Raw genomic sequence first — 15,289 nt, forward strand, 5'->3', positions numbered from 1 at the left:
CATTTGCAAGAATTAAGGGCGATGAATCCAATGCAGATTTAACAAAAAAGTCCTCCACTTTGGATTTGGAAAGTGTTGGCCCATTTGGAATGATTTATGGATATCTCCGCATCTACGTTGATTTCCATACTGGAGTAAATTAATCAATTATTATTCATATGGTCAAATATTTGCACAACAGTGGTTTGGTTTTGCCAAATAAAGACAACATAACATGAAAACAAACTTTAATTTGAATGTTTTAGCACAAGGTACAACATGAAAAATCTACAAAATTAATACTAAAATCAAACAATTATGACTCATTATAAATTATAAAAATAGATGCTACAGAAATTAAGTGCCTGATAATTGATTGAAAACAATGTTAGCCAAGATTACAATCATTGTGTATTATCATGGTGATTGTATAGTGAGTGAATTAATGATGAATTCGGGAAACAGCGGTCCACGTCATAAGCAGTCCATTTAGGTTCCATTATGCAGCAATCCATAACATTTTTAGGATGCTTGTTATCCTGTTTTTTTTTTCTTCCTTTCACCGCCCCCCGTCCCCCTTTCAAATTGCTGCTGTGGACTGCAAATGTCCCCATTGTGGGACGATTAAAGGTTTTCTGATTCTGATTCCATCACCACGGTGCAATATGGGATGATGTACCAGCCATACAACCCAAGGACAGTTCAAAGATAAATTTTGAAGTTTTATCATTTGTACATTTTTCTGTCAGAATTCAAATTTCACAGCAATACCTTGAGAATATCAAAGCTAGACCAATTTTATGATATAAATTTGATTGTGGGAAAATGTGTGATGCAATCTCACCATGCTAATAAACACAGATGAGAGGCAGTGTCTGTGATCAACACAAAATATACACACCAATTTCCAGTTAATTTAATGCAATTATTGAAATGATTGAAAAATATCTCGAAGACATGAAGAAAAAAATCACATAGGCTGTTTTTTTTCTGAATACGTTTTTTTTGCACAAACGTCACGTGCACCAAAAACTTAAACCTGGTATTTGTGACCACGAATTTCAGATAGAATTTAGTTGGCCTAGCACAAATTGACCTGGCTATATCATATTGCAAATCCTTGCAAAATTATTCCAGCTTTGGCTTTTTTCGCATTGCTCCAAGAGCAACGTTCATCTGAATTTTATCTTGGAGTCTGATGTGCCCATTCCAAAATGTTAACACAGCTCCACCAAAGTATTTGGATGTATTCTTTTGGCTGTGATGATTCTGAATGGCTAAATACGTCACCGTCTCGCATATCACTGTAGGATTTTCACCAATATCAACTCATTTTTGGGACTATTCATAATTCCCTCCACATTGACTAAAGACCCAGTTCCAGCTGAAGAAATATAGTCAAAAAGCACTACAGTTGCTACCACTGTTTTTGACTGCTGGATATTTGTGTGTGTGTGTGTGTGTGTGTGTGTGTGTGTGTGTGTGTGTGTGTGTGTGTGTGTGTGTGTGTGTGTGTGTGTGTGTGTGTGTGTGTGTGTGTGTGTGTGTGTGTGTGTGTGTGTGTGTGTGTGTGTGTGTGTGTGTGTGTGTGTGTGTGTGTGTGTGTGTGTGTGTGTGTGCGTGTTTGTGTGTGTGTGTGTGTGTGTGTGTGTGTGAGTCAATCATACAGCGCCTTTTGAAATTGTGGGCAAAGTTCAGCCTTGCTTTCATCAGATCATAAAACAGATCATTATCTCCAATAATAGATACGACATGATGAAGATGGGAGATTTCTGTCGCAAGTGTGACATGACAAACAAAGCCTGGCTTTTCCTTGACATTCTTGCAGATGCGACTGGAGCTGATGTTCCTGAAATCAGCTGTACAGTCTTATCGAACAATGTTTTTCTTTTCATTAATTTGAAAGGGACGTCAGTAAACTCCATGAAAAGTCATTGCTGTCATATTTTGTCCACTTGCCAATTACTTCCTTCTTTGTGTTCCATGGGAACACCATTGAAATTCTTTTGTACACTTCTCAAAGTTTATTCATTTACAAAACAAAACTCGCTTTTTGATGGTTGTGATAGATTGACTGTAGATATTGAGAATATGTCCTTTTGGGACTGAGCCAGAGAACTTCCTGAGAATGACTGTTTGCTTCACACCAGCCTCACACTGGTTGACGTTTGTCAATAGTTTGGTCCTTTGCCGTAGTAGGACCGCCTCGTCATGCTACCATAGCATAAGGATGGGTCACACGCTCCAGGAGGGCCAGGTGTGCCGGGTTTACCGCTTTTACCCTCTGCTCCATTAAGACCGCGTGGTCCAGGTTGACCTGAAATACCCGGTTTGCCATGACCCTGAGGACCGGCAGGACCTGTCGAGGTAAAAATGACTTTGTCACCATCACATGCTAATAATGTGTCAAAGTGTGTTATTGCCTTCTCTTTTTTCATTTAATGTTTTTTTGGTTATTTGATGATTCGTTCTGATTATTTTATCACTCTTTGCTAAATAAACAGAAGACGGGGAACATTTAGACTCTTCAGGTTCACAGGTCGCACAGCAACTCAGTCACACACATAACTTGTACAGCATCACAAGTGAAAGGAAAAATAAGGTGAGGCATCTTACCTGGGGGCCCAGGTGTTCCTTGGTCCCCATGTATGGTACGCCCTGGGCTCCCCTTTTCTCCCTTAAGCCCGGGATCTCCTACAAAGGTACATACAATTCTTGTTCTCAATTCCAGGAGCAGAATAAAGTTACTTCTGACTATTTTTACCTTTTACACCATTGACGCCAGGTGGCCCTGGATGACCACGGTAGCCTGGCTGCCCCCTGGCGCCAAACATGCCAGGGAGTCCCCTAGGACCTTCGGGCCCCGTAAGACCTGGGAGGCCAGGTGTTCCAGGAAGGTTTTGGCACATGGCACAACTACTTGACGGGTGGCTCATCAACATTGATGGCAGTTCAGCTACGATAATTGTAAGAGAGGATATTTCATGTGAATGTTTAGAAACGATTGCTCATAAATGAAGAAGTCCCAACGCACTCACCATGAAGAATCTCTCTGCACACTTGTCTAATGTGCATGTCTGAAATGTCGCCCGCCTGTCATGATGCAAATTACAAACATGAACATGCGGTAGCTCATCATGAAGAAATACTCTGGTGGTCAATGTGCGCGAGACGTACAGAGCTTCCTGCCGGGCCAGCTTGTCCGGCAGGACCCGTGTCGCCCCGAGGGCCTCGGGGTCCCATTTGGCCCGCCTGTCCTGGCTGTCCAGGGCAGCCCATTTGACCTTCCTGGCCTCTTAGACCAGGGTCCCCTGTTGTCCCTTTCTAGCAAAAACACAAGGCCAGTGTTAAGAAATCATATTGGACAAAGGTGTGAAGAGAGATTAAGTGTACATACCTCCCCTTTATGTCCCCTCAATCCTGGCAATCCCTATTGAACAAGAAGAACATGCGCATGGCAATGACAACACTCTCAAAATGCAGTATAAAGCAACAGCCAAGGACAGCACCAGAACCCAGGTAAATGTTAACCACAGTGCCTTTAGTGGCACCTTGTCAAAACCAGGCAGCCTGTCGTCAAATTAATCCTCTTAACAGCCTGTCGTCAAATTAATCCTCTTAAAGTAACATACATGTACACTCCTCCCTAGCAGCGCTTCTCAACTCATGACCGTACAGAGATTGAATGAAGTAGTCTAAAAGAGGTTTTGTTTGGGAAACCAGGTGTAGCCTGGTGCGCCTGTGTCAAAACATTCATCAAGGTCAAGTAATACAGTTAAATAGAAGCCTGTAACGTGGAAAAAAATGAGACACGTAGAAAGGCAACAACTTCCCAAAAAGAAAAATTGCTTTACAGCAGGTGTTGGGAACCCATGGCTTGCGAGCCATATATGGCTCTTTTGATGATTGCACCTGGCTCGCCGATAAAACTAAATACATATTCTCGCTTTTTCGCGGTTCATTTCCTGTTTGAGCGGCAATTGACGAAAAGCGCAATTTTGATTGGATGATACTGACCTATGGCCGTTGATGTCGAAACAGGTCCTTTTAAATAAGCCTGACGAATAAAATAAATGACGAGTACATATCGTACACTTCAGGTTGAATGGACGGAAGGATTCGCCTTTGTGGAGAGAAAAAGTTCTGCTGTGATTCTAATTTTCAATGAAACAATACCATGAATGAAACAGTTGAATATCAGTGGCACTTTGACAAGCCACATGCTAACCTTAGCATCAATATACTTCTGTGAAAGACAGCAGAAAGCAAGCGTGTAAGCTAATGAGCAGTGTGCAGGCTAGCTAGCAGTAACTTCGCCTATGGATTCGGCAAGTTGACTTTCACTACGATCGCTTGGCTGGATTTTTTTACCAATCATGAGGAACGGAAAAGTATACATATTAATGGTGAGTATTATCACAAAGTTATCTTAAATAATATATTCTGACATTTTGTTGAAATCCTGTGCGTGCGTGTTTGCGTGTGTGTGCGTATGTGTATGTGTGTGTGCCTCTCACTGAAAACAAATCTAAATATTTTACTTTCATGGCTCTCTTTGTCAAAAAGGTTCCCGACCCCTGCTTTACATAGTTCATTGCTCGCATGCACCGAAAATGATTTCGTGAAAGAAAAAAAGATCAACATCATGATAATTGAAACATCAAATACAGTATAATCATTTATGTTAGCATCTCTCACCCAGGACAAGGTAATGGATAAATAAAAATGTAATGATATTAGGATTGATGAATAAAAACACATTAATTAAAGAGGCATTCATTGTCTGGCTTATTTGGAACAGTGACCCTCAAACACTGTGCGGTGACCAATAAATGTTCCGTAAAATATCATCAGATGTGCCTTGGTAAATAATCTAATTACACCTAATTTTCATCCATCAATTATATAAACAATGACAGGGAGAACACTTAAATGCTCCTCCACTAGGTGGCAGAAAATACCATTAACGTGTGCATCCATAATGTCCACCAGCTCCATTCACTCGAAAACAAGTGTTAGCAATGCACACTGACAAAGTAAATTTGCGAGTAAATTGAGATCAGATCATCGTTATTTCAGTATTTGTCGGCTAGTGAGCTGTGACATTGTTTCAGAGAAGATTGAAAAGAGATTCAGAGAGATTGAAAAAGACTCATGCTTCATGAAACAGGATGGGCCAAAATGAACTCACGTGATTCCCAGATTTTCCATCGGCTCCCTTATCACCTTTCAGTCCCTGAACGAATGAATAATTAATTAAATAAATACATAAATTTCATCAAACATGATCACTTTATTTAGCACACCTTTAACTGTGAATCAGAGTCTCACTCGCCTTAAAATGTTTGGCAACTGTTTTTTTCTCAGTTTGTTAAAATAAAAGAAACATGTCTCAATTCTCAAAACAGTTTTGCTTTTTCAGAGACTCTTGAAGATATTTTATTCAGACTGCAATCTGAGCTTCGTCTTTTACTGTCAAGTTGATGGGTGCTCTTTTGTTGATGTGTTGGGTTTTTTTTATGTCAAACCAAAGTTTTATTATCAGTTATCCAACAATAAATCAAATTATGGAGTTCAGTACCCAAGTATGAAATGTTCTTTTCAGTAAAAGAAACTAGTTTGCAGTCTTACCAGATCTCCTCTTTGACCTGCATGTCCCCTCTCCCCCTAATGGAATAGACAAGACATTTCAGAGTGAACAAACTCAAACAATTTATTTATTTATTTAAAAAAATACCTTGCTTCCCTTGAGGCCAGGCACTGCTTGGTGTCCCGGCTGACCTGCTTGTCCAGGATCACCGGGTCTGCCCTTTAAAAAGACAACCAAGCACAGGACATTAGAAAAGAATACTTATTTAGATCACATCCAAAATACTTAACAATATAAATGTCCATGTCTCATTATAGAACAAAAGATAAGTGACCGTTGAAACATACCGTAGAACCAGGTATCCCTTGTTTGCCCGGATTTCCATTTTCACCCTTACTGCCCTGTGAAAACAGTTAAATGTATCAGAACAACATATTTCATTATCTGCTGCATTATGGTTACTATATTTCTTCAAATAATTAATGTCTGCATTTCGCTTTCGGTGGAAGATGCCAATCGAGGGGATACTTGTTTAGGGGAGTCCTGTGTTGGTTCACACATTTTGAGAATGACACACAAATATGTAAGAAGTATATACAAATCAGAGAGAACAATATGATGGTGAGAAGAGCTAAATGACATGTTACATTACGGGTGCCCATTACGCAATGGTAGTTCGCAGACTGGTCCCAAGTTGATTGCAAGGGGTGTAGAGAAAAGAAAGAAACAATCAGACAAACATTGAAAAAGCTCAGAAGTTGAATTTTGAAAATCCATGCATGCATGAACTGATCTACTTATGTTTTACTGCTTTCCTTTTTTGTAACAGAAAAGGAACATCCATTTATTTATCGAAACATCTTTTCTTGTTAGGTTGTATCGAAGTCGGGCCATTCTTTGACAAAATGTGTGTGCACCCACTCTGCTATTCAGTTTAAATCTCAAATACAAATGAAATACAAAGCCATTTGTTCCAACTCAAAATAAGAACCGAAAATATTTCATTTTGACAATTCAATGGTGGATTAAACATTTTATTGTAGTATTTTGTTATAAATACCTTTGGGCCAATATTTCCCCTGAAACCAGGTGGACCTGCTGGACCCATCTCCCCCTGTAACAGAGCAAAACCATTAGTTTGAACAAGCATTTATAATCTTTGAAATTAACTCATTCACTGCCATTCCGGAATGTACTTGGGAAATGAAAATATGACGTGGAGCGCCATTCCTGATTTTTTTCGGTTTTGGGTTTTTCTTGCGGTGGGGTGCGATAAAGCGCTGGTCCGACCTCTAGCAATGTTTTTCCCTCCCGCAAGGGGGCAGAATTTGCCTTTTATACAGACTTCCCCACTTGCACCTCATATCACTTCAGATCCATAAAATTTAGGAATTAACTCTATTTTTCTGATGAAAGAAGAGAATCTAAGGTTTCTTACGCTGCAATGAATGTTTATGTAGTCCAAAAACTCATTATTCTGTGGGTCTTGGAATTTGAGTGAAAATTACAAAAACCCTGGAACTGGAATGAACAAATTTTTGCACATCGTCTGGCAGTGAATTAGTTAATGGTCAAACATGATCTTCAGACTCAGAAAGAAATTAATCGTCCCACAATGGGGAAATTTGCAACTTACAGGTGATCCATCTGATCCTTGCGTGCCCTTTATTCCAGGAAACCCGGCTTCCCCCTTTGACAAAAGTATACATTACGTATTATACAACCATGTGCTGAATCTACTCGGGTGATTGAAAGGCAAATACCCACTTTTTGTCCTGTGAGGCCAATGCTCCCTGGTAAACCAGGCAAACCCTAATAGAGGCGAAATGACCCGATTAAATACATATACATATTTAAAATGTTGAAATAATAATACCAATATTAGATTGTTAGTCAATAATTTCTACACTTGTGTTGACAAAAATTATGGATTCCTTCATAGATTGATCCAATATCCACAATAACTGTAGGGATTAACTGTGAATAAAAATATTGTAATTCCTTCTTTCAGATCTTAACTACACACAAAAAGGTACTTGCATTACAATAAAACAAAATGTGATTGATACATCGTGCACTGTAATACACTTCAACATATGTGTTGAAAGGGTTGCACATCTGCACACTCATATATAAAAATATAAAAATTGTGTCTGTTGTACAGAGCAAGAGCAACAAATCATAGCCATGGATCAAAACTCATAGAAATGAGAAATACGCAGAATGTGCTGGTTCAAGCAGGAAACAAATAAAGCTTTATTTAGAAAACAATGACAGCAATATAAATGTAATAAAAGAGAGTCAATATTTTTGTGGTGAACAGCAGTTCCTAAATACCAGGGAAACTATTTGCCGTTTTCTACTGAGATAAAGTCTTCCAGCGCGTTTCCCTGACAAAAAAAAATCCAGTATAAAAGGCAGTGAGACTCTTAGGGAAGACCAGCATACATTGACGCTAATTATGTTCAATCATTTGTGTGGGTTTGTGTGTTTTTATAGCAAACTGAGGATGCTTTTCACATACTAAATCATTCTCTGTGGACAGCCTCTGTTCATGGATGCCTGGGGATGGCCTGGAGCCTTGTGGAGCAAGTGAGTCATGTTTCATAGACCCATCATAGACTCTAAACTTCTAAATGAGCGGTGGGATTGTGGACCAGTTCAAAACACTCCCAAAACACAATTTGCCAGAGCAGCGCACAGCTTTCCCTCGATTATTCATTTTATGGCTTTTGATTAGAGCCAGCCGCTTCTTACCTAACAGGGTTGTCCTGGGATTGTTTACAGGGGGAATACCCAGATATTCCTACATTGTCATGTCGACTCTCCATACATTCACCCAAGACTAAAACAGGCCAATTGTATAATACATCAAATAATTTACTTTTCACGTTCTTGTCAGAAAGCTTCCTGGCACTACTGTCTGGTTCAAACGTATTTGAACATTGAGATACACAAATACTTCACTTTTCAATATGTACCGGGTGTAAAAATGGTGGAGACCACCATATTTAAAAGAGGGATTTGCATTTTAGGTGAAACCGATTATTTTAACCATGAACATGTGTAACGGAGTTGTGCACTTAGATTATTAAATTATGAAGGAAGTGACGCAACGGCGCACAGTGTGGCACTATGTCCCGCCCATAGTTTCCAGAACAATCTCGAGGAGATTCAGGTTAATCACAAGACGAAACCCATGCGACTTCACCCATCCCTTCTGCCATACTGTGTTGCAGAAATAAAAGAAATAAAAAGACACATCCACGCGTCTCGTCTTCATTAATACAGCAGCATCGTGGAGATGAAGACAGTCACTGTTGTGACACCCGTCACATTGGTGCCGTGACCCGGATTCACAAGTGACTCTCCACTTCGGACCGGGACCGCGATGCTGCACAATGAAGACGCTGTGCAGTCCCATCACTCGGTGGACGGTGTGTCGACCCCCGTTTTGAAAATACATGTAGTGTGTTAATTGTCTGACCTGCTGTTTTGCAATTAGTGTGTTTTTTTTTTCATGTACGTGTTTTCGTGTGTTAAGTCTAAGAATGAGCTCCTTACATGTAACAAGTAGCACACCTTTGAGTGTGTTGGTAGAGGCTTCCCAACCGTGTAACAGTTGTATAGTGCAATCCAGAGTGGTGTAGGTTGTACAGAGGGGAATGGGCAGGTTCAAGCTGAGGCCACTTATGTTAGTGGGGACAGAGTTCCTTCCCAGACCCAGTGCAGTGCATCTACGACGAGCGCACAGACAACTGATACACCAGCAACAGATACCTTTCTCCAGTCTGTCACAGTTATGTAGTGCTATGCAGGGTGATGTAGTTTGTACAGAGGGGAATGGGCAGGTGCGAGCTGAGGCCACTTATGTTAGTGGGGACAGAGTTCCTTCCCAGACCCAGTACAGTGCATCTCCGACGAGCGCACAGACCCTGACACACCGGCGACAGATCCCTTACTCCAGTCACCTGACGTAGTTGGTCAGATGAGCGACATAATTAGACAGCATTTTTGTACATCCTTGCCCGATAACCTTGTCTATTTTGCCTGTTGGTCTTTCTGTTGTCTTCCGTGTGTATGTTGCCTCACTTCTGCATAATTTAAGGGGGGTGTATGTAACGGAGTTGTGCACTTAGATTATTAAATTATGAAGGAAGTGACGCAACGGCGCACAGTGTGGCACTATGTCCCGCCCATAGTTTCCAGAACAATCTCGAGGAGATTCAGGTTAATCACAAGACGAAACCCATGCGACTTCACCCATCCCTTCTGCCATACTGTGTTGCAGAAATAAAAGAAATAAAAAGACACATCCACGCGTCTCGTCTTCATTAATACAGCAGCATCGTGGAGATGAAGACAGTCACTGTTGTGACACCCGTCACACATGCACGACTGCATGACTGAATTACACAAAATAAATTGATCGCTCCTCAATACACGAAATCTACATTTTGTTTAATTTCCAGTTTTTTTGTCGTTCGTTTGTCACATTACATCTAACACTTGGGATAGCACCACAGAAAAATGTCTCCAAATAGTCAAAATACCACAGAAAGGGGCCAAACGCAAAAAAAATGTGCATTGAATGGAGTTTTGTCAGGTGATGTCAGGTGATGGGCCTTTTCACATGCGGTATTTAAACAGACAAAGTCAGAGCAATTACTTTCACGTTTTAGCAATCACATTGCATATGCCATTTATTATTTGCATATACTCCTCCCAATGAATGAAAAACTCTTCCGTCGAGCGATCCTGCATAAGTGATGTAATATGAATAAAAAGCAGTGGTTGACAAACATGCAAACTAGAAAATAGCAGGTAGATTCCAGAAACGTAAAATAGAGTTGACAAGTTCATCAGCTAAGCAGGCAATAGCACTTATCGTAAGGTTTTTCATGGTAGCCAGAGTAATGCACAATACATTTATGGCAGAGAAGTCACCAGTGTTATGTAATTAAAATATCCTGAGACTGTGAATGAAACACCTTGAGTGCTGTGTATGAAGTGCATAGTGTAGAAGTTATGAGAGCTAGTGCAATCACCCGACTTGGCTATGGAATTAGCGATCATCAATGTTTCCGTATGATCCTTCCATTGTCGTTTGTCATATCTTTGGAACAACTTAGTGAGAGTAGCATAACCATTGATTGTGTTTTTCAGTGTGAAAACCTAAGCCAGAAGGAACTGCTTATCATTTAGCATGGTTAGTGAGTAGAGTTGCCTTTCGGATTTGTAAATACTGTAATGGAATCAACTCATTTCACCACACAAGGTTCCCTGAGAAAGTCACTGGAACCTCCAACATATTAGAACGTTTTGGAAAAGTTATGACATTTGATACAGTCTACACATGACAATCCTGCAAAACAAATCAACAGACGGACGGACGGATTGGCAGGCAGGCAGACAGACAGACAGACAGACAGACAGACAGATACATAGAATAAATAAATATATGTATGCACGCATGCACACTCACGTACAAACACGCACGCACACACACACGCGCGCGCACACACACACACACACACACACACACACACACATATGGAGGTGCAGGTATGACTCACCATATGGCCATCCCTTCCATCGAGACCCGGGATTCCATTATCCCCACTTTCTCCCTACAATTAAAACAAAATGAAGATGAAATAAAGAAAAAACAACCGATGAAGCATTGGCGATGAAGACACACAGAAATTGCATAATTGCCTCAAATTGACCATATTCAACTCTACAGATTAAATTGCTCAATGCAACAGCAACTTTTGGGAACACCAAGGATTTTTTTCACACTGCCTGAAGAATTTAATTATTTAATGTTTGCAGCATACTAACAAAGGAAAAAAGGAAACCTTTAGACCAGGTAGCCCAGGAAATCCATCCTTTCCGTCTCTCCCAGGTTCACCCTTTAAAGACGACAATAGCCTTGAATAAATAGCCTCACCAGCAATGAAAGAACAATATTCTGTTTGTTTTAAAACATACGGGTCCTCCATGAAAACCCGGAGGCCCGGGAGGTCCAATACTTCCTTTCTCTCCCTGTAATTTAGTCATGATGTAAACAACCACAATTAAATCGGTGGTGGTGACACACTTGGTATTAAAAACCCTCACCTTTTGTCCAGCTTTGCCCGCCATCCCGACTCGTCCGGGTGATCCAAACGGTCCCTGACAGCAGTGGAGAATTGGAGAGTTTATGACAAGTAATGATTACAAGATTACTTTCTCAAGCGATTCCAACTCCACAGCTAAGTGCACTGCCAATTAAGTGGAGGTGGTGTGATTCATGTGGTTCTTGGACTGTTCGGTTTTTATTCAGCTCAGCTGCTTTTTAAATCCACAAGGTGTCATAAAAATGAATTTACTTCTAGTTTATGGGTGAATAAGTTGCTTTTTTTTTGGGTACAATCCTGACAAACGTGACATTTGATTGCACTGGCATCTCCTATCTGGCCCTTGGATTTACAGTAAATTCAGCAGTTCTACATCCAATGGGCTTTAGATCGACAGACATTCGCCAGGGACACAACGTTTCCACCATTGGGTGGCCATTTAAAATAAGAATAATTTACAAGGGCAGATGTTACAGATGTTGTTGCATGCTGTGGGACTTCGTGCTCTACATATCATGGAAAATCCCTAGAAGATCCCTGTCAACACTCAGCTTGACATAATGGGATATTTAAAGGTTACTTTTTTATTGTTCTTCCAAAGGCAGACGAATACTAGAACAAGATGATATAACAAGTAATGGGACAGCCTATGGAAAACTACATATCTCAAGAAATCACCTGACTGAACCATTCCTGTGATAAAATCGTAAAATATCCCACTACATTCATTCAACTACAAACTGTTTTTACCTGATGGCTAAATTGCGATTCGCAAAAGATTTCAAAGTCAAAGTCAGCTTTATTGTCAAATTTATATTATATATTAATATTAATATTATATTAATTAATTATTATATTATATTATTAATATTATATTATTAATATTTCAGGTATGCTATTTAAAATACAATATGTCCAATAAGATTACAATTGACACAGTCCAACTATCAGAAAAATTGGCCGTTTCTAATCACAAAACATGTATTGGTGACTGGACATTTGAAACTGCCAGTGGGGTCCAGTTTATGAAAAAATAAAGGAAGAACAGATCGCAATGAGCACCTCAGCCTAAGTGCAAAGTGTCAATATTGAAGTGGACTCAGTCTTTCAAACAGGCAGTAATACTTATTCAGTACACGGTTCTATATCGCCTTTCATTGAGAGAGTAAAGACAAAAGGATGAGTATCCACCTGAGAGACCACTGACTCCGGGCTGCTGAATATAATATAGATTTTTCATCGTTTTGATCCTGTTAATTTGTTATACGGTGATTTGAGGCACCTCTTGCTGCAGAGTGGGAGTTGATGTCAAAGAGATTAGCCTGTCAGACTCATCTCTGTGGGGGCATGATGTGTTTTTTTTTTAGAATGCGTTGGTTTCCACAAGAACTGCATCTCAAGCTGTTAAAAAATAAGTGTCCTTGTTTCCTCTGTGTGTTTGTCTTTAAATCAAGTCTTTATTGGACCTGTACCTAAGACTTGCCTCAGTGGGGGAATGGAAATAACACGCCTCTCTTGAAAAAAAAAAATGGCATAGGCTGGGCTTTTTGGGGGGTACTTCAAGAATGAAATCCAGTTAAATCTGAATGCCAAGTCACAAAAAACAAGCTAGAAGACTCCATGTGGAGAAGATCCAGGATCATCCTCCCCACACATTAAAGAAGTCCAACTAATCCCACATGAAGATGCGCTTTGGCAACATAGGCAAGGAAAATCTCCCATGCACACAACAAAACCTTGAACACAACCAAAACTCACAAAGTCAGCAAATAAAAACCAATTTTAAATGTGTCTTGCTCTTAAGATATCTGCTTTTATATTGAAAACACATGGCCACAAGAGAGATCGATGCAACAGTGTCAAATAGTGAATACGTCTTGCAGAGAGTTCCTGTTAATTCACCAGTTCATCAGAGAATCTTCGGGTTCACTTTGAACTGATGTTTGTATTTCTCCGCTCACAAACAAGTCTTCCATCTTGCGCGCCATAAAAAGTTATGTTAATGTTTTCTGATTGTAGTTTGGTTAAAATTAGTTCCTGGAGCTTCATAGGGAGCCTTATTATGCAACAGCTGTAACATCGACTGATGTGTTTGTCATTTGTTAAGCAGTTGTGGACACGACAATTCGGGATTTACACGACAGGTTTCCTGTGATTTCCAATTGTAATGGTTTTCTCATTTGAATCCAATGTGGCGCGGAGAATCATTGAGCGGTAAAAAAACTGCATTCGACAGTTGAATGGTCTCTAATCATGAGTACCCACTCAAACGCAAGTGAACCAAAACTGTTGCAAAAGCTTAGAGGTTAAATCGAACAAATGTCAAAAAAATTAAGGGCAAAGCATATTGGGCCAGTTGTATTTCTTTCTCTTTCAACACGGCCAGCCCGTGCATGTCACATCACATTTACTTATTTGGAGCTCCCTCACTGTATCATGTTTTTGTTTGTTGCTGTTTTAGTGCATCACAATTTTTTGAAAATCATACAGATCTCATTTCGCGTGATGGATTGTTCACAAAATCTACTGTGTGATTTTGTGGTGGTGGAAATGCACACAGATCGTGCGTGAGTTGTGTGCTGGGTCGGACTACAGCTTCTCTGTGACCCTAAAAAGATTGAATAAAGAACATAAAGGGATCCATTGATATAAATACCGTCTCTCCAGGTTGTCCAGGCAATCCTGTTAAACCTGGTGCACCACTTTCACCCTGAGTAAAAAGAAAGGGATTAACAAATTGGATTCGTTCAGGGCTGCAGATGATGATCCAACAGCAATGCCACAAATTAGTTTTTTGACCTTCGTACCAAAATACCAGGCCTTCCTTGTTCCCCTTTCAACCCTTCTGCCCCACGCTGACCCTGACAAAACAGAGGGTACATTTTCACAACGTATTTTGTGACTGCTTTGATGTTGTCATTGGAACATTGCTCACCTTCATTCCCGCCACACCAGGAAATCCTGAACTTCCTCTACTGCCAGGCACCCCCTTTTATTGTGAAAACAAACACAAATACCCACTGAGTTCATCCTACTTTACTGATCATTTCTTCAGTGACACATTTTAGATTATGAATAAATTAGAATTTATAAAGATTATATGTTCTTTCAGTGGCTATTTTTTTCCCTTTCCCCTGTTCGAAGCAGGTCATTGGTTTTTTTTTGGTATGTTTGTATATTGAACTATGTAGTACTCACAGGCTTACCATCAGCGCCAGCACGTCCGGGCAGACCTGCTTTGCCAATATTTCCTGGTTCACCCTAAATGAAACACAATAAGCACTTTTATTGTTTGACACAGCCTCTCAGACCGAGTAATGACTTTGCCAATATTTCCTGGTTCACCCTAAATGAAACACAATGAGCACTTTTATTTTTTGACACAGACTTTCAAGCCGAGTAATGACTTCCTGGCAACTATTGTATATGGTGGCAAATATAACATTACAATTCATTGGACAACTGAACTTGTACTTTGCATTCAATGTACAACACACAGGTACCAGTAAATATTGACATTCTTGATACTCAGCTAGTGTTGGTTGCAATAAACATGCAGTAAACATGCAGCAAAAATGCTTTTGTGGCATTTTTGGAA

At 40.0% G+C, this 15,289-nt stretch overlaps 1 protein-coding gene across 4 annotated transcripts in view; it reads right to left on the bottom strand.

Moving 5' to 3' along the window:
• Window positions 1-222: 222 nt before the first annotated feature.
• col21a1 (collagen, type XXI, alpha 1) overlaps window positions 223-15,289 on the bottom strand; it is a 31,024-nt gene continuing 15,957 nt past the window's right edge. The window contains exons 9-29 of one of the 4 annotated variants that reach the window (XM_089012214.1): window positions 14,890-14,952; window positions 14,627-14,680; window positions 14,499-14,552; window positions 14,348-14,401; window positions 11,693-11,746; window positions 11,564-11,617; window positions 11,431-11,484; window positions 11,146-11,199; window positions 7,337-7,381; window positions 7,206-7,259; window positions 6,630-6,683; window positions 5,917-5,970; window positions 5,717-5,788; window positions 5,611-5,646; window positions 5,171-5,215; window positions 3,377-3,409; window positions 3,157-3,303; window positions 3,018-3,072; window positions 2,744-2,935; window positions 2,596-2,673; window positions 223-2,338 (exon numbers count right to left, since the gene is read on the bottom strand). In XM_089012214.1, the coding sequence (XP_088868340.1) occupies window positions 2,151-2,338; window positions 2,596-2,673; window positions 2,744-2,935; window positions 3,018-3,072; window positions 3,157-3,303; window positions 3,377-3,409; window positions 5,171-5,215; window positions 5,611-5,646; window positions 5,717-5,788; window positions 5,917-5,970; window positions 6,630-6,683; window positions 7,206-7,259; window positions 7,337-7,381; window positions 11,146-11,199; window positions 11,431-11,484; window positions 11,564-11,617; window positions 11,693-11,746; window positions 14,348-14,401; window positions 14,499-14,552; window positions 14,627-14,680; window positions 14,890-14,952 (1,494 nt within the window). In that variant the 3' untranslated portion in view covers window positions 223-2,150. Of the gene's footprint in view, window positions 2,339-2,595; window positions 2,674-2,743; window positions 2,936-3,017; window positions 3,073-3,156; window positions 3,304-3,376; window positions 3,410-5,170; window positions 5,216-5,610; window positions 5,647-5,716; window positions 5,789-5,916; window positions 5,971-6,629; window positions 6,684-7,205; window positions 7,260-7,336; window positions 7,382-11,145; window positions 11,200-11,430; window positions 11,485-11,563; window positions 11,747-14,347; window positions 14,402-14,498; window positions 14,553-14,626; window positions 14,681-14,889; window positions 14,953-15,289 lie in introns of those variants that run through there. The other 3 variants (XM_089012212.1, XM_089012213.1, XR_016116916.1) reach the window with 3 other exon arrangements.

Source organism: Hippocampus bargibanti, linkage group LG13 (genome assembly GCF_051943395.1).
Source record: "Hippocampus bargibanti isolate YZ-2025 linkage group LG13, ASM5194339v1, whole genome shotgun sequence".
Lineage (NCBI taxonomy): Eukaryota > Metazoa > Chordata > Actinopteri > Syngnathiformes > Syngnathidae > Hippocampus > Hippocampus bargibanti.